Here is a 19,792-nt window from a genome sequence, read left to right as displayed (position 1 = left end):
TGTTCATTGCTACGTATCTAGAACGATACTAAAAGTTTGCCGATTCAGGTCAGGTAATGAATTATAGAGACATTAAACTTTTTGAGTTCACAATCTTGGAGAATTTCCGATTCGTTTGGTATGTAAATCGCCAAAATCCGTTCGCGGAAAAAAATAATTATTAACGTCAACTTTATTTCATAAGAACGTGACCTGTTTTCTGATTTGGCACCCTTAATGAAAGACGTAGTTCTACGTCAAAAAAAATTAAACAATTAAGTTTTTTTTTATTAAAAACATAACGGTTGTTCTTCAAAAAAAAGTCAGTGAATGTTGGCAAAGAGACCGTGCTCAGCCGTACGGCGCAACTTGGTGGAGATGCTCGGCACTGGACAGTGAAGCGTCCCTAATCTTGAAACATTCTGTAAAGGTGCTTGGAGGATACATTTCTTACATTTTTATATTTTCTCAAGCGCGAGCTGATTTCAAGCCCGCGAGTACATCCACCTTGTCGAATTATCTAATATTACAGTTTTATTCGTCAGCTAGTGTCGCTGACCAGTTTCAATTTTTCTACTGACACGAACTCCAGTAGGGGAACCGTGGGTAACACGAACAATGGAGATAACATGGACTGGTGGTTGATTTGTATAGTTACACTAGCTGACCCGGCAAACTTCGCCCGCCCAAATTTTTTTTTTCGTTATCACATTCACTTTTTTTACTAAGCGCACGTTCATAGGTCCAATCGCAGAACTGTTCATTGATTGATTTTTTTGTCTACCCTTTGAAATTACCTTTTACTATAAAATTCCTAGTACTTGATAGAATGAAGACAGCCCTAAATCGGACAATTCCTTTCTCGAGTTTTGCTCTTATCAACACATTTAGTGATCCATTTTTATTTATATAGATAGAAGACGATATAGGAGTGCGTTTTATCACATTAAACAAAATTTCAATTGTCATGTTTGGTTGAAAAATATGTGTATTATTTTTACCATCATAGAAACATTTATCATATTCAAAAACCTTCGCATGCCAAATTTGGCTTCATTTGATTGATTAGTTTTCGAGTTTTGCAGAAATTTGTGTTTCATTTGTATGGTAGCCTCCCCTTAGAGAGGAGGGATGAGTGTCGAACCACCATAAAAACATTTACAGGGTCACTTCGATATAACGTACATTTTACTTTCCAAACTGTACGTTGTACCGAAATGTACGTTATATCGAAGCATAATAAAGAGCTCAGAAACGTAGCTTATATTACTTTATTGTTTTGCTGTTTGAGTATGGTTAATGAATAAATTCACCTAGAAGACGAAGCCAACCTTTCTCATGTTGTTTCCCTTCGTACTGTTGATTAAAGTTTGATTCATTTAGAATCCAGAATCACAAAACAGTTGTATTTCGGGGTTGGTTAAAGGTACGAAACAAGCTTTAGTATCAAAATACAGGTAATTTATTGTTCTTCCAGAAAAAAAATATTCAAAAAATTATTCCTTTGGACTTCGAAAATTTGTACGTTATATCGAGGTAAAATGTAAGCTATATCGAGTGACGTTATATCGAGGGTACGACGTTATATCGAGGGTACGTTATATTGGAGCTCCCCTGTATTGCTCCCTGAAACCTCCATATGCCAAATTTGGTTCCGTTTGCTGGATAAGTTTTTGAGTTATGGAAAAGTGTATAATTCGTTTGGGTAGGAGTGCCTATCATCGCAATAGTACCTATTATGGTAATACGAGTGAGATTATAAAAAAGTTTAGAAAACATATCTTATTTTCAAAGGCTCTAATAGATTTTTAAACATTAGAAATCTTTTCTTCGTCGATTTTGGTTCTTGATTCCATGCGAAACATTGTTTTTTCGTTGAAAAATTTAGTTTGAAAATAGTGTGTCCCATTGATGTTTGCTTCTTATCATTTTGCTAAGGAATATACGGTCAAAATAATGAGATTTTTATGCTGCGAAGTGCCTGTTTTGATGCTGCAAAGCTATAAAGCAGATCTGCTATGTTCCTATTATGGTTGTACGTAGTTGTTATGGTTGTTATGCTGTTTTTTTTAACGAGGGTCGTAAGTTTCAGTGCTTCAGGAATTGCGGAAAAATAAAGTTAGAACAAAAAACAAGATGATTTTCGTAATCTACGTTTTATTTTCTATTTTTCTACATAATCGCCGTAACGTTCGAGACATTTTTCATAGCGTGGCACGAGTTTTTCTATTTCGATCGTTGGAGTGCGTAGCGTCCAACTTTTTGAAGTACGATGTAACTGCGTCACGAATTTCTTTAGTGTTATCGAATCGTTGAACGCCGAACGCCATACATACATTTACATAAAATAATAGAGAAAAAAAATTATTGCACCCTAAAACCTCCATATGCTTAATTTAGTTTAATTTGCTTGATTAACTCTCGAGTAGTGCAGAAATTTGTGTTTCATTTGTATGGCAGCCCCCCCTTAGAGAGGGGGGTGGAGAGTCTAATCACTATAGAAACATTTATTGACCCTAAAACATCAATATGCCTAATTTAGTTTCGTTTGCTTGATTAATTTCCGAGTAATGTAGATATTTATGTTCAATTTCGAAGGGTCTCAAACTATCACGATAACCTTCCCCGGCCCCAAAAACACCTACACACCAATTTTTATGTTGATCGGTTCAGTAGTTTCCGAGTCCATAAGAATCAGACAGACAGACATACAGACAGAAATTCATTTATATATATTGCGGATATATATATATATATATATATATATATATATATATATATATATATATATATATATATATATATATATATATATATATATATATATATATATATATATATATATATATATATATATATATATATATATATATATATATATATATATATATATATATATATAGATTTATTTTTCCGTAATTATTTCCAAGCCGCCGAGGTGACGCAATCCGAGTCGAGTTCAAAGTACATTAACATTTGCTATCCTCAAATCTCTCGTGTGTTTGAAGATTCTTATACATAGTCTATCAAAATTTAGATTGCGTACTATCATTCAATAAAATTTTCGAGAGAAATTTCATACGCGGAAAAACTTTTCACGAAAATCTGTAATCTGTACCGTACAGAATATGTACCAAAAATAACGAAAAAATCTGTACCTTTCCAGATAAATCTGTACGTGTGGCAACACTGGTCGGAAGGGCAAGGTCTGGGCTACAAAGCGGATGAACTAGAATTTCCCACCCATTATTTCCCAAAAAAAATTTAACATGAACAGCAACATGGGCGTTTTTATGCAATAGCTCGCTTCAAACGGATCAACGAATCTTTGTTACTTTAATACCAAAATCGTCCAAATCGCCCAAACCATTCCCTACAAAACTTATCCGAGCCATGCTATGCATTTTTTTTTTCCAATTGAAACAGAAAATAAAAACTTTCCGCAAGAAGTAGGGGAATGGAGGGTATGCCCGACCCCCTAAGGAAAAGTATTGTTTTGTGAGATCTGCGGGCATATATTGATATGTTTCCTCCACATAATCATTGTCTAGTTCGTTTGCCATGAGATATGAGGACTATCAGTACATTTAAACGGTAATTTTCTCAAGTAATAGTCAATTTAAAAAAGACGGGTGGGTAATGTCGGGGACATAACCGGAGTGACGTAGGACTATACAAAGGGGACAGCTTTTTCTAAATATATTTTAAATATATTGTTTTTTTTTCTTCTCCTACGTGGATACCTACTTATCTACCTGAAATATGGATTAGTTTACTGTTTACTCTTTATGAACATGTTGGGAGTTCTGAAAAGAACCTTTGGTGTTGTGTTTTTGCGTTTTTTTACAAACTTTCTCATTTTTTTCTCACTGTCTTGTAGTTGATTCTTGATTTTTTCTGTAAGCTTTGTACTTATTAAATGTTCAACGCCGGGCATCTTTTGGCGTATGCACATATCGTACAATCAAAATGATGGCTGTGATAGGGAATGCATAGGTGGTCATCAGCTCACTCACTATCATATATTTCACTATCGAGCACATTACCGTACCTTAAACTGTGGTTTCGGAGACGAATGAATTGTAAGATTTGTATCTCCGCAAACAAAGTAAATAAAAATGAAAAAGAACTGAGGTTTTGGAGACGAACTCTACGATCTGTCGAGAAATAAACGAGCTATAAGCGTTCTGAAAAATCAACAGTAAATACAGGGACGAATGACCTTCGGATTGAAGTCCTTTAAAATAAGAACAGAGCAGCAGGAAATACATAGCTCATCATATTGCTCCTTAGTTATGTTTCTATACAATGCAGATGTAACGTCCGTCAATTTTCAACATCAGTTATCAACCAAAGAAAGCAGTTCTTGCTACCGAGAAAATTCGTTAAGGCCATCCTGCATACAATTTGAAGCCACTTTTTTGGTTTGTAAAAACTGAATGATCAATTCAAAAGACCCCAGCCACCAATATGTTCAAAAACAAGCATAAACAAAATAATTCAGTTCATATTATATGTCATATTATGTCACTTTAGAATGCATTGGTATTGTGAATAACTTTTAATAACTCTTCTATCAAAGGTTTAATGGCCCTGAAAAGCGCCGTGTTTTACGGTGGCTGGTTTTGCCACCAAAGCAGTCTGTATCTGTATCTTCTACATGCTGCCGTTTTGCGATTGCGTTTGCCGCTCGCCACTCGCTGCAACTGCCTGTTGTTGTCTTAATGTCCACCGAACCGAATGTGGTCTGTTCTGAATGCGGGTTCGTCGCGAGCAGCTTTGCCAGCCAACTCGATCACTTCGGCGGCCGAAACTATATAACGCCGGCTAGGTGGACTGGTGCACTGGTACTAACGCGCTCGGCCTAGCTACCCTTGCGGAGCAATTGGCAGACCAACACGGTTCGAGCGGGATTTTGCCTTTCCCTTCACTTTTCCTCCTTTTCCATGTCCAGACATGGCTGCTTGTGTTGGTTTGTTGATGTGGTGTGGTGCGAAACGATGTGGTGTACGGTTTGGATGAGAATGATCGTAACGGCAGCGGAGCGGGGATTTATAAGCTGACTGGCTGGCTCGAAAATTACGCATGTGTGAGACTGCGACCAATGTTTCGTTCATATTTTTTCTTTTTCTTTTCCAATCGTGCTTCATTGTATTTCGCTTCTGCTCTGGTTGCCCGTTTTGGTCGGTAAGATTTGAGGAGCACAAAATTGACCAATCAAAAATGGGCACATAGTGCATTTGGACAATGCTTGATATTTCACAATTATTCAATTATTTATCTCATGAAAAATGAAATGTTATTCGTTATGATAGATGCGTAGATATATTTCCTATCAATTGATGCAAGAACTTTTGCGATCTTTTGAAAAATGCTCGAGTTATAAGTGTTCCAAATCTTGCATTTTTTCCTACTTGTTCAGTGCCTAGATTTTCATTTCACCCCCTATATTTTCCGGTTAGACGTAGTCCTACGTCAGAACTGCCATCAAAATGCAGCCCATCAACCAGTGCGGGTGAAACCGGCACCCCATGGGGGTAACACCGGTACCCTACGGGGTAAGACCGTCATCTCAATTTCTCAATATATATACTTGGCAACATATGAACCAGTTTGAATGTGACAGTCGGCAAATAGAAGGTATTCTAATTCTAAATGTCGCTCTCGAGTATGATTCGGATCGTTCAACCGATTCCGAAGATATGGTCGGAACGAGTTCCGATGAACATGGAATATGGAGAAGAAATCACCAAACCACACCACAATTCAATTACAAGTTTAATGGAATCTAGGACCACATTGAACACTTACCGGTGGTCAGTTTTTCTTCTTACTTGAATCAATATCCGTCATACGACGCTTTTAATCACACTAGGATTCGACTTGAAATCACAGAGAAGTATGAGTTCATGACTGTAGGTAAATTATTTCAGGTTTTTGTGATTATGATGGCAATAAAACTAATTAAATTATGTTTATTTGTAATTAGTTTATTATTTTCGTTATGACCATATAGCCATTATTTTTCGTTCAATGATAAAGTTCATATAGTTTTATCGAACAGCTTAAATCCAACATTAAATTTACATCAGTAGTTCAATTCATAAAAAAACAACTTACCAACAAGCGATTCCATTTCTTTCAGCAAGCTCGAAAGCTAGCTTCCGTACGTCAATCTTCGTGATGTCATGAAATCGGTTTTCTAGGTCAAGTAGGTGCTGCATGATCTCCGCTTCCCGCTCCACCGTAAATGGGGTCTTTCTTGGTCCTAGTTTCGCGCTTACCACCTTCTGAAAAACGTGATCATGTAATGTAGATCTGTGTATTCCAAAAGTCGTGAAAGCACGTTTGATAGAAACTCCACTAGCAATAGCCTCTTTTGCAAGGGTGAGGTTCTCCTGGGACCAACACCCTCGATTCGTTTTCCTTTGGTAGCTGCGAGGCATCTGAAATTGATGGAAAATATGTCTTAGAAACCTTCAACTAAACGCAAACCATGCCGGGATCCCCCACTCAAAGGGTGACGGACTTACCCCGACAGCACTCATTTTTTCAAGAAGACTATTTCTATTAACTTATTGCTTTAACTTACCTCAACTCGAATCCAAGTGATTGCTAACAATCCAGGGGACAAACTGTAGAGCAATAAAAGCTTAAACTTCACTGACGGAAAATTACATCCGGCTACATATCATCGGCATTTGAGTTTGTTTTGATTTACATTTTTACAATTGACGGATCATGTTGGGTTCGATGTGATTGAAAACGTCTAAAATAATAAATACTAACATGTATAGTATTCAAAAACGTAGTTAATCAGAGTTTTCTAGTAAAACTCAGGGGGTGCCGGTCTTATCCTCAGTGACGGACTTACCCTCGCTTCCCCTACTTATTTGCAACGAAACTTGACATTTTCAACGCAGTAAAAATTGAACTAGTTGTAAAAAACTCAAAGACGTGTAAACAATATTAGTTTGACCGATCTCAACACTTCATGATTTAGCAAAAATCATTTTTCACCGACGGCTATTTATAGCACATCATCTTGTAGGAACGGAACGAATTAAGTTGCTCACCCAATTTTATTGAGTGAATGAAACCATGAAAAAAAAGTCAAACATTCTTGGATGTAACTGCTTTGTTCTCTACAACAAAAGTAGATGATTTTGTAAATGTTATCATAAAATTTGTCAAATTTCGGAACAAAGTTCAATAATTACAACTGGCAAATATCTTTGTTCCACTTTTTTATCTCATTAATTATAATTCCTTCAATCATTGTACGCTCATCAAACAAAATGTTTTTGTCTATCTGAACAAGAAGGTATTTACTAATGCTACTTTGAAATAGTTTTAAGAAATTTGGCCTCCTGTATTCCACCTGCTCAACTAGACTTTTAAGAATAGTTTGTACCTCATTAGCCAAAACATTTTTTCCATTTTATGTTGCAGAATTCTAATAAAATAATCAAAAATCATGGCTATTTCAGCAACATTGTCTGAACAAGGCCATGTTACATATGTTTGAAAGGACACTAACGATCGGTGATGAAAAGTAATAGTAGTTTGAAATCCATGTTTCAAATCAATCGCGTAGTACATCAAGACGTTCTTCTTGTGAATGAAAAGAGAAAGGTAATCGGTCAAAAATACTGAGAATCCTCTCAATAGAAAATCCCAGAGAAAGGAATAGTGCGTTACCATGCTGAAGCAATTTTGAATAATATTCACCGACGTAGTCGCAAGAGCACTTCAATTATTCTACATTAACACACAATTGGCAGACAAACTCTTTCCCTGTGAACACTCCGAGCGAAGTTACAATCCAAATACCAATAAGTTAATTTGAAAGAAAAATATTGATAGAGGAACTGGTACAAATTCGGTACCCCATTTTATTTTGGTTTTTTTGGACTTAGCTCTTGACAATGCTCGGAATTTCTTCATATTACGTGAGCCTCTGAAGGGATCTATTGCGGACATTTCCCCGCAAACCGATTTCAAAAATCTTGATTTGGCTCGGAGCTTTGAGCATAGAAGTGAAGCAACTCAATTTGAGTACCCGAGATGCCTGGGTATAAATTTAGCACCCCATTTTTTTAAATCAAGTTAAAAGAATCGTCCTGAAATTAATGAAAAATGTATTTTTTTGACATTTTCATACAAAATAGAAGTGAAGTACACTATCTTACGTAAATTAATTCAACTTTGTCGAAAAAGCATGCAAGAAAAAGAGAACAAATTTCATCTCGATTCATTTCTAACTAAAAAAGTAAAGTAAAGTGAAATTTTGCTGCATGGGCATGCAATACTTAGCATAGTGTATCATCAACACTATGTTTACATTGGGGTGCTAAATTACCCGCATACCGAATTTTCACTTTGGAGTGAAATCTATGAAATTTGTGATTAAAATCTCGATACACTTACTCGAACTCGTTGAAGAACATCAATTTCTTGATCCAAATCAGCTTTAATTTTTAAAATCGGCTCACAATTCGATTTTTAATGATTATTCAAAAGACGCTCATGAAAAATTTTCGAGATTTCAAGAACAACAAAACTTGATTTTTTTTTTAAAATCACAGATATTTTGGATTTTTGGCATCTGACGTTTGTTTCTACATTATTAGAACCTTTTTTTTTATTCACCACCAGAGTGCGCTCATTACCGCCGGAGATCCGGGTGGGTACCAAATTACCCACGGGGTGCAGAATTTGTACCAGTTCCTCTAGTAATTATAAAGGAATAATGTTTGTTTATACTCAAAATACGGTACAGATTGAAAAAAAGACGGGACCATCAAAAATGGTCGAAAAAACGGCACTGTCCCGTTAAAAACGGTACGTTTGGTCAGCCTAGTTAATTATTGCTTTTCTCTATCGATATAAAATGATTTATAAACCAACACAATTGTTTAATATTTATTTGTCTTATACAGAGGTAGATAGGTGCAATCAGAGAAAATATCACATTACAATTAAAAATTATGATGTTCCATGATTTTCCCGCAAACAAAACCAGACGATCTGAAATATTTCAGTCGATGAGATACCGCTCAAAAAATTGTTTTATTTCGTTCCATTCAACCGCCTTATATTCAGTCACATTCACACTGTCCGCCGTTTGTGTGTAGCCAAAGTTAATTCTCCATGTGTAGCACCTGGCTTGCAGCAATCGCGGCGAAAAACGAGAATATGCTGGCTGAGTAAATCACAACAGTGGTGGTGCCGAGCGCGTCGATTACGCTGCCAATGGCAAAAGCGACTATAAGCTGGAAGAGTGGAAATTGAAAATTAAGTCTAAATTAATTATTCAGTGAAAATATTTTGAAATGGATACACACCTGCGCTAGGAAGAGCATACTGCTCAACATGGATACATCGGCACCGAAGCCCCGCTTCTGGTCGCTCTCGATGCATGCTCCGTCCTTCATTGCAAACTATCGAAACGGGAAACAGGAGACATGTTAGCATAAAATGCAAAGTGTAGTATCCTTTCAAGCTAAACTTTCGCATCATCCATCGGAGTAAGCAATTTTTCCAAGAACTCGCACTCTAACGGATAAACGATGCGAAAATTCTCTCATCTATTCGAATGGAATTACCGAGTTTTTTACGTGATAGCGAGAGATTACAAGGAATGGAACGGTGTAGATAGTAGCATACATGATGCCCACCGCAGGGCAGCACAAGAACACCATCCATTTTTCGTTGAATAAAGCCATCAACAGCATCCCAGCGCTGTATATCAACAGCCCCCCAATGTGAACGGCTCGCGTACTGAAAATGGGTTAACGTAATATGATTACAAACAAATGATGCGTGAGATAGATTTTTCTAATCCATCATTTCACCAACCTGAATTTGAGGGTAATTTTTTCTATGAATATCGAATAGATAGTTGTGGAAATTGTGAATAGCGCCATGCCGAGTGATCCAAATCGAACCCCTTCCTCGTATACCGCTAGTTCTGAGGATCCCTCAGGTGCCTACGAAACGGATTGGAATGAGTAATAACCAAAACATTTTTGGGTGATTCAAAACATACCGTCACGTCACCACCGAAAACGGCATTCCCCACAAAATCCGTGAAATACAAACAGTAGCTGAGGAAGCCCAAATGGGAAAGCAGTTGGGTCAGATATAATATCAAAAGTGATCGTGGCATATGAAGCAAGTTTTTAAAAAAGTGAACAAATGTCAACTCTTGATCGGTTAACGATGTCTCTATCGCGATCGATGCAGGTTCGTGTTTGTCCCCATTCTTCACAACGTTTGATATGTTGTAAACTGAGAGTTGCTTACACTTCTCCGCTTCAAACATAGCCTTTGTGATAGGCCTCAACATTTCATCTTTCTCTAGCTGGGGAAGTGAGACCTCGCGAAAACTGGTCACTGTTGACAACATTCCTAGTAGCAGCACTATGACGACAGCTGCGAATACAGTAGCTTCGTTACTTCCGATAGCCGATCCGATATCAGTCTGCAGCCAATTTACTCCACCCAGCAGATAGCCCACCGTACCACCTATCCCTCCGATGACCATTGCCATTGTCAGGATCCTGGTATGATCATCTAAAAATATATGAACATCCAATTATTCCAGAAATTCGCGTAACGCTGAAGACATACCTAAAACACACACATCCATAAAGTACGTCCTGGCGACCCCGCTGCTTGTTTCCACGTCGAAATCGGTGAGCACCAGCGCTATCACCGTCACGAGAATACCCCACCGGAAGCCGGACATCTGATCCACGGGTACGTCTTCATCGCCCAGCAACAGCCCAATGGTCTTCCCGTGAGGAAGAATCAACAAACCCGTGATGACGGCACTTGCCAGCGCCAAAAGGATAGGTCTTCGTCTTCCCCAGCGGGACCGGATTTGATCGCTAAGCGAGGCCACCATCGGGGCGAGAAAGAAGCCAAGCATCGGCGCGAATGCCCACACCATCGTCATGTAGGTGTGGCTGAGACCATTGGCCAGGACGATGGGGCTCACGAATGCCGTTTCGGCGGCGTAGCAAAACTCGACGCCCACCTGGTACAGCGACAGTCGGATCATCTCCCAACGGGTCTTGCGTCTGTCGTAATAGGAAGAAATGAAAAGCAATTATCGTTAGTTTGTTTGCCAATGATAGGGGAGATGCGGGTAAGACGGATAGTATTTGTATAGTTAAGTTATGAATTTAAAATTTCTGTTAATGAGAACCTCTTCTACATGCTATTATATAATATTTAAACCCCAGATAAGAAGGGGAAGAAAGACCGAAAATCCAACATGATTCCGCGTATGGATCAAGTTTTTGCGGCTTCGATATTAACCAATGGGAGTGGTTTAATTTCAAAATTCAATTCACTGATGAGCATATTTCGGTTTGTGAGTAGACAGAAAAGCAATATTGGATGTGTATGAAAAGTAAATTCATTTGTGAGTGAGAAATTTAAATCATTGAAAAAATTGTGAGAGTGAGAGTGAGATGGGCTGTGTAAAGTCAGTTTATTCTATTCCAAAGGAATTCCCTGCGTCTATAAACGGAAATGAAACCGCCAAGGTTGGTTGGTAATTAACCTTTTCACTGCGGCTCAGTCTCGGAGAAATCCATCAGCCGGTACGGCGCGCTATGCGCATGTCAGTCGTTGTGTTGCGCCAGACCAATGACTCTTGTGAAGAAGTGGAAGACTGGAGAGAGGGTATATATACGCTTTACGTAGTGAAAAGGTTAAGGGGGTATTCTAGTGTAAAGACACAAATTTTGAACGTTTCTTCGAGCTCCGTAAAACTAAAACAATGAACATTTTCACTATCCATTATATAATTATTTGTTCATCTATCTATTAACAATAAAACAAAAATTGAAAGGAGAAAAACTATTCATAATTAGTATAGTTAAGAGCTGATGAAATGAGAGGGTTCAAAAAAATTATAGGAGGTTGTGTCCAAGATACGACCGCATTGTTAACGTAGAACTACACTGTTATTTTATATAAGTCGCCATACATTGGTGAGTGAAACTACTAGGAATATAAACACTTCTCATCTTTTGCGCTCGAAAAAAATTGCATTACTTTCTCATGCTCGAGAGAAGCGCAGCTGTCACCCTTAGTGGAGGAAGTTTTGCTACTGGCAAGCGAAACCTAATAACACACAAAATTCCAGAACGACATTTACTTTCTCGGTGACTAAACAAGCGAAATAAACTCTTTTTGTTAATAACAACCTCGAAAACAGTAGCAATGCTTCATTATGATCAATATTAGCGCAAATGCAATCCTAGTTGAAGGCAGTTTTGCGACTGGCACGCGAACCCAAATAATTCGAGTAAGACATTCAACATGCTTGGTATTCCCGAAATAATTTTCTGGCGCACAAACTTAACGCCTGCTTCGCCATAATGTCAGTTTAATGCATTGATGCATTCTCGAAGGCAGCAACGAAGCCTTTATGATGACGGAGAACAAAGAATGTTAACAGCTTGGAAAAAACTGAAGTATGCCACACAGCTTGTACACTGCTGTAACACCCTTCGATGCGAATTCGCTGATGAGTTTTTCAAGAGCGACCGCCTTCACCACCAGCGGGGGAGCTTGATTTTGGTTGCTGCCTGGGTAACAGCGTTTACATTTTCGTCCGACGCTCCGAAATCGCATACTTCGCTATTGTTCGATGCGGTGTCACACTCGCGAAGGCTCGGTTCAGTGCGAGCGCTTTTCACTGCACCAACATCGCGTGCATTATTAGATGACGCTTGCCTCGAAATTTTATTGCCCCTGGCAATGCGTTCGTTTTTTGCAGTGCTTGAGCCTGCCTTCCTCTTCTTCTTGCTCATCACACACTACGCGAAGCGTCAAATTTATGACGCGGAAAGATGAAAAACACACGATACGAATAACGCGAAAAACGAAAAGAAAAAACCACACGACGATATCCATGTTGGATTACCACTGGAGGGGTCCAATCTTAGATCGAAGCGCAGCGAAAGCAAAGTGAACTGGATTGCTCAACAGTCCGATGCCGAATGAAAGTTTGCCTCAGCGAGATCCACGTTTATACTCTAGGAAAGTATTATCCTTAATTCTTCTACTTTTCCTTCGTTCACGGAGACATCAAATCCTACGATTTCCCCTCCGTTGGTCGACGATAAGTTGCTCGTTATTGACAGCTCTGTTCGGGAAAGCACACAAATGGACCGAACAAATGTATGGGAAAATGGAAACGCTTAAATTTTTCATAAATTTTAACCATTTACAAACCAGGGGATTCTTATGTATAGCATATTAAACAAATCTTACGGAATTTCCGAATACTCCCTTAAAGGAGCGATAAACTTCTACGCTTCGTATATTTCAAACCTGTCCATATCCCACTCACTATATATCCATATTACCCGCATCGACAAGAATGTTCTACTTTTTGGTCTGTTGAAATTTCAGTAAAAACATTGGAAAAATCCTTTTTGGTAAAACATTTGGTCGATTATTTCGAAAAAACGATATATTGAATTGTAAGAAACTGTATTCAAGTTTCGGGAAACATGAGCTTCCAAATATACAATTGAAGTTCTTTCCAACATGTCCGTCTAACTTCTCCAACACGATCTTGTTCTCATGAGATACAATCGACATAATGGGGCAGATATATAGAATCAGTATTTAACTGTTGAACACTTAGTTATAGAGCTTATGTATCGATCAAAAATACAATGTGAACGATCAAAACGCATACAGTGATAGGCATAAAAAAGACCACCTTGGATGTTTAGAGACTTTTCTCAATTTCTGGACTATTTTATCAAAAACTACTACCGTAATTTTATAGAATTGTTTGTTAACTATTACTCGCTCAAGCCCACCGCCCGTTCAATTTATGTTAGATTTTGTTTACTCCCTTATATGACTTGACTTTATTGTATACAAATATGCGATGACAAAAATATAAACCTACCTCAAAACAATAATATTGAAATCACTCAAAACCTCTGAGTAATCTCTCGTTTCTTCATGTTATGACAGTGTTGTTTAAATTGTATAGACTAGATATCGATATCCTCAAATTTATTTGAATAAAAAACAATTTTCTATATATGTATTTCTGTCTGTCTGTCTGTCTGATTCTTATGGACTCGGAAACTACTGAACCGATCAACATGAAAACTAGTATGTAGGGGTTTTTGGGGCCGGGGATGGTTTTCGTGATAGTTTGAGACCCCTCCACCCTCTCTAAAGGAGGGCTGGCATATAAATGAAACACAACTTTCTGCATTACTCGCGAATTATTCAATCAAATGAAACCAAATTAGTCACATTGTGGTTTTAGGGTGCAATAAATGTTTCTATGATGGTAAGACTCTCCACCCCCCTCTCTAAGGGGGGGCTGCCATACAAATTAAACACAGATTTTTGCATTCCTGGAGAATTATTCGAGCAAATGAAACCAAATTTAGCATGTGAAGGTTTATGGTGATTACACTCCTCCCCCCTCTCTAAGGGGGGCTGCCATACAAATGAAGCACAAACTTCTGCATAACTCGAGAATTAATCAAGAAAAAATTGGGATGTGAGGGTTTTAGGGTATGAGAAATGTTTCTATGATGGTATGATGATGATGATGATGATGATGATGATGATGATGATGATGATGATGATGATGATGATGATGATGATGATGATGATGATGGTCCCGCCTTCTTCCCCTACAGAGATTTGAGCAAGACGAGTTATCTAAAAGATAATTTAGTTATTTTTTTCAGCATTGAAATCAGTTAGGCAAACAACGAACTGATTTTATTTACAGATATAAGTTCAAAAAATTGCAATGTCAAATGACAAGCCAATACTCAGTAATGTTCGCAACAGAGCCGATACGGTCCCGACGAAGCCCTTGCAGTCGACTGGTCCACCAGAGCACAAGCCCAACCGCCAGCCTTGCATTGGATTGACTACGAATATCCTCATCCAGAGAAATCGAGAAAATTCCCTTAACGAAAAATTTGTAGACCGGCACTTAGAAATCTTTCAATTTAATATCCTTTATTATTTTTTTTTTATTGTCGTCAATCTAAATTGTAGACCGATACATTCTTAATACTACTTAAAACTACTTACTTAAAACTAAAAATCTAAAGAGAGCTGGCTGGATAATTTATTCGTTTAATTTAAAAGACGATTTTAACAAGTTAAAGAATCAATTTTTTTTTATTTATTTATTTCGTCAAACCAGCGTAGACTAAATATGCTGCCCAAATATTACAGTGAAATTTAACGATATCTTATGCTATTCAGATAGTCTTTGAGCATTGATCTTGACATGGTTACATCAATTGTTTCACTGTGTTCGTTACAGAGGCTCATCATACGATTAATAGGACTATATTTGGCATAATTCGTTCTTCGATAATATATGTAAAAAATGTTAGGGTTTCTCAGGTTCCTAATCGGTGCGTAAAAATTAAGGTTTCCTAATATTTCTTCTGAGTCCACTCGTTGTGATATGATATTAATAATAAATAGAATCATGGCAGAGTTCTGACGTTCTTTTAGGCTTTTAATATTGATTAGCATACAGCGTGCTTCATACGAAGTGCAAATAACAAAAATTGTTATTGTACAGATTCAATTCTGTCTTCGTGTGAAGTTATGTAGGGGGACCATACAATACTACAGTATTCGAGAATTGATCTGACGTATGTAATATACAATGTTTTTATTGTGTACGGATCGTGGAAATGGTAACTAAAGCGTTTAATGAAGCTCAACATATTATTTGCTCTATGGATGATTGTATTATAATGATCCACGAAAGTTAGTTTCGAATCTAAAATCACACCTAAATCTCTTACTCGTTGACATCTACTGATGGGTTGATTACCCAGTATAACACCATTGTTCAATGGTGTTCTTCTTCTTGTAAAAGTAATCAAAGTGCATTTCCTAACATTGAGCTGTAATAAACTAACTCTTAGTGCACCAATTATAAACTATGTTAACTTCATTTTTGAATGTTTGAGAGTCTTCTTCATTCTTTATTTCCATATACAGTTTCATATCATCTGCGTAGATAAGTGCCTTAACACTGTTAAGAAAAACGCAAACGTCATTAACAAATAAAATGAACAAAAGTGGCCCCAAATGAGAGCCTTGAGGAACTCCGGATGTAACAAATATTGGTTTTGAAATTTTCCCATTAAATCTTACCATTTGGGTGCGGTCAGTCAAATATGATTCTAGCCATTTCAATAGCTTGACTTCTATCCCTATTTTTTAAGTTTAAGAAGGAGTAAGGGTATTTCAACACGATCGAAAGCCTTACTAAAGTCAGTGTATAGAGCTTCAACTTGATTACCATTATCCATTGCATTCAAAGTGAATGTGACAAATTCCAGCAAATTTGTTGTTGTTGATCGTCCTTTGAAAAAACCGTGTTGCTTATTCGTAATTCGTGTCTTTAGTTGTTGAAAAAGTTTTTGGTTTATTATGGCTTCAAAGAGTTTTGGAATGCAAGAAATAATTGCTACTCCACGATAATTTCTTACATCGGATCGATTACCGGATTTGGATATTGGTACAAGAAAAGAGTTTTTCCATATTTTTGGGAACCTTTCTGATTCCAATGACGTATTGAAAAGCCATAAAAGTGGATGAGTTAATTCAGATGCCAAATTTTTTATAAAAACCGGTGGAATTCCGTCAGGACCTGGCCCTTTCGAGACATCGAGCTTATTTAATGCGTCAAAAATTTCAATGTAAGTTAGTTTTCTGACTCCAACATCACATGGAAATTCTGGAAGAAATGCAAAGAAGTCACGATCTCGGTCCTCCTCAGCTGTTACAATATAAACTTCTTGAAAAAATGTTGCAAAGAGGTGTCAATTTTTTTCTGGGTCATTCCCCACGGTATCGTCAAGGTGCATGCGTGATGGAAAACCAAAATTATGGAAATTTAATATCCTTTATATCTGTGTTACGCGCGCGACGCTCAAACTTATGTAGATTACTTTTGTTTTTTTAACTAATATAATATAAAACAACAAAATAAAAATAAAAATAGTCCATCATCGCCAGGATCATGACGGACATAATAGAGAGGACATAAATACAAATTTAAAAAAAAATATAATTTAAAAAATTAGTTTGCATAATATAATCCGTTCAAAAAAAAAACTTCGTCAGGTTAATTGAAAATATTAAAAACAAACTGCAAAAAAAAAATCCCACATTAAATTATCCGTTCGTATAAAACTTCGTCATAAAATTTAAAAATATATCGGTCGGCTGTTAATGAAACACAGCATTCACGTGTGAAATACAGTGCCTCTTAAATTCTGTAAGTGTTGTTGCACGTTTAATATGTCTTGGCATCAAATTGAACACATTTATACCTTTGAAATACAACGAATTTTGTGAAGCACATGTCAAGAAATTGGGTGTTCTCAATTAATTCGCGTTTCTTGTGTTATAACTGTGAAAGTCACACAAGTATGACACCCCTCCCTCCTCTGGAATGGAGAGGGGTTCTATAAAAATATTACACATATTTTTGAACCAAAAATATTCCAACAAAACATGACAATTGAAAATTTTCGGAAAACTTTGAAGGAAAAAGGGAAAATAAGGAAAATTACATTCAAATATGTTCTACAATTACATAGTGACATGTGCTGTTAGTTCATTTGATGTTTGCGCTCGCGAAATTGATCTTTGTTCAAAACTGGAAATGGACTTTAATGTGATGAAACGCACTCCTATATCTTCTCCTATCTATACCAAAAAAAGGGTTGCCGGATGTGTTGATAAGAGCAGACCTCGAGGAAGAATTGTCCGATTTAGGGCTGTCTTTATTCTATCGTATTTTCTGTATAAAACATTTATTCGATGTAACGGAGAAACATGTTATTTGCAAGTGGTTGAAAAATTTTGAACGAGAATTGTGTCCGAAAATAATCTGATATTATAATGATGGGAATTCAACGGGGTCCATTAGAAGATCAATCAATGAACAGTTCTGCGATTGGACCCATGAACTTGCTCATAGTAAGAAAACGTGAATGTTTGAGGATATTGATAACAAGAAACAAATTTTGGGCGGGACGAAGTTTGCCGGTCAGCTAGTATTAAATAAAAATAACAATTGCCTGAGTATTCATTATAAGAATAACATTTTGATAACAAACGTGTATAAAAGCCCGAGTTCGAGAAAAGACAAATCACACAATAAAAGAATAAAAGATAAAAACATCAATATCTAGTGTAAGCTCTTGAAGCTTCAATGACCTGTTGAAGACATTAGGAAACACTATCGGCCAAGCCCCCCTATTCTACGTGGCGAATGACGTGAGAAGACTCAAGGCACGGTGTTCCCGAAGACGAACGGGGTGACTATAGTTTGTCACTAGGTGAGATTTGAAGTTGTGTCCTCATATGTTATCGACTCTAGTATCAAATAGGAGCTACAAAGTAAGGTGGCTTCCAAAATTAAGCGAGAAACTTTGCCATCTCACCTCATTCGCCGCGTGGAATAAAGGGGAAGCTCTGGAGGTGTTGAACTATTCATCATCCTTCCGCCATACTCTTTCGAGTCGCTTCTTGTTAAAAAGCTCAAATATCGAATCGTCAGTCCAAACTACCTTCTTTCAAAAATTTGTGGGTTTTTTAACATGTTTCCGGGCCAGTTCCAACCGTTTCAGATTAATTTTCTTGCTGATGAACGGACGTTTTTTTGTTAATATGCTCTTGAGTCCATGCTCCAGCTAGTCTGCGGCTTTCGGTTCTGGCCGATACCGCCAATGAGACGTTTTCCTGAATGGTTTTTGGAGATTTCTCGCGTAACTTTTGAAAAGGCCTAAGTAACATATACATCAACTCGAAGCTAAATACTGGAAATCAAAGCCGGAAGCAAGCATCGAAGATGAACTAAAACACGTGTCAGAAAAGCAGTTGCCGCACTTGTCAGCATAAGTGAGATACATAAGTACCAACATAACGCCACAAAAAAAAATCTAAAATCGAATATACGTAACCCACGTGAATTCGAAAATCGCGATACTTTCCGAACAGACCTCGTACATTCAATGATTGAAAACTTTTAGTGTGCATCCATTAACTCGATTTGTTTACAATTGTTACACAGAACCCTTTCAAAAATTACGTGAGATTTCTTCACTTCCCGGATGATTCGTTGATCCGTCCGGCTATCGGTTTCCGCCGAAGGCCTCTTCCGGATCTTTTAGCATGCGAACCGTAAGCTTTGTGCTTGTGCAGAATTTCACGGACTGCTCCACGGCTTATTCTGAACTTCTCTGCAAGCTTCCGCTGTGAAATCTGATGCGATTGATTCTGAACAACAAGATTTCGGATTTGCAAGCTGATTTTTTTCCACCCATTTTGGTTTTGTTGAAAACTCTTTGTGTAGACAACCACAATCGATTTTTATGTGCCAACGTAAACAAACACTTTGTTTATATCGCGTCAACTGAGTCACTGAAAGGTTGTAAATAATATCGCACAGCCCTAGCTGCTGTAACAACGAGGGGTTATTCGAAGGTTTTGAATGATTTCAATATTAAAGGGTGTGTCACATTAAATTGCATCACGGAAAAATCGCTGTAGAAATTTAATTTTTAGGAATTATATCTTCAGCTTTCGATTATAATCAGATAAGAGTGTATAGATCACGTTGGCCATGCTTCACTGTCAATTTTTCGTAAATTTGGAAAAATGTCGTCGAACGAAAAAGAGCGTCGTGAATTAATCCTGTGCACTCATTTAGAGAATCCGGAGTTGTCACATCGGGACATCGGTAAGATGCTGGGAA

At 37.4% G+C, this 19,792-nt stretch overlaps 2 protein-coding genes across 2 annotated transcripts in view; one reads left to right on the top strand and one right to left on the bottom strand.

The window, feature by feature from the left end:
* The window catches only part of LOC129764603 (uncharacterized), a 33,561-nt gene extending 22,940 nt beyond the window's left edge, over positions 1-10,621 (top strand). The window contains exon 3 of the mRNA XM_055763831.1: positions 10,589-10,621. The gene's annotated coding sequence lies outside the window, so the exon portion shown is untranslated. The remainder of the gene's footprint in view (positions 1-10,588) is intronic.
* Positions 8,894-19,792, bottom strand: part of LOC129764605 (proton-associated sugar transporter A-like) — a 36,882-nt gene continuing 25,983 nt past the window's right edge. The window contains exons 2-7 of the mRNA XM_055763849.1: positions 10,615-11,066; positions 10,031-10,557; positions 9,841-9,971; positions 9,588-9,762; positions 9,327-9,422; positions 8,894-9,254 (exon numbers count right to left, since the gene is read on the bottom strand). Of these exons, the coding sequence (XP_055619824.1) occupies positions 9,123-9,254; positions 9,327-9,422; positions 9,588-9,762; positions 9,841-9,971; positions 10,031-10,557; positions 10,615-11,066 (1,513 nt within the window). The 3' untranslated portion in view covers positions 8,894-9,122. The remainder of the gene's footprint in view (positions 9,255-9,326; positions 9,423-9,587; positions 9,763-9,840; positions 9,972-10,030; positions 10,558-10,614; positions 11,067-19,792) is intronic.

This window comes from Toxorhynchites rutilus, chromosome 2 (assembly GCF_029784135.1).
Source record: "Toxorhynchites rutilus septentrionalis strain SRP chromosome 2, ASM2978413v1, whole genome shotgun sequence".
Taxonomy (NCBI): domain Eukaryota; kingdom Metazoa; phylum Arthropoda; class Insecta; order Diptera; family Culicidae; genus Toxorhynchites; species Toxorhynchites rutilus.
Note: the sequence above shows the minus strand (reverse complement) of the source record. Positions and strands in the feature narration are given on the sequence as shown.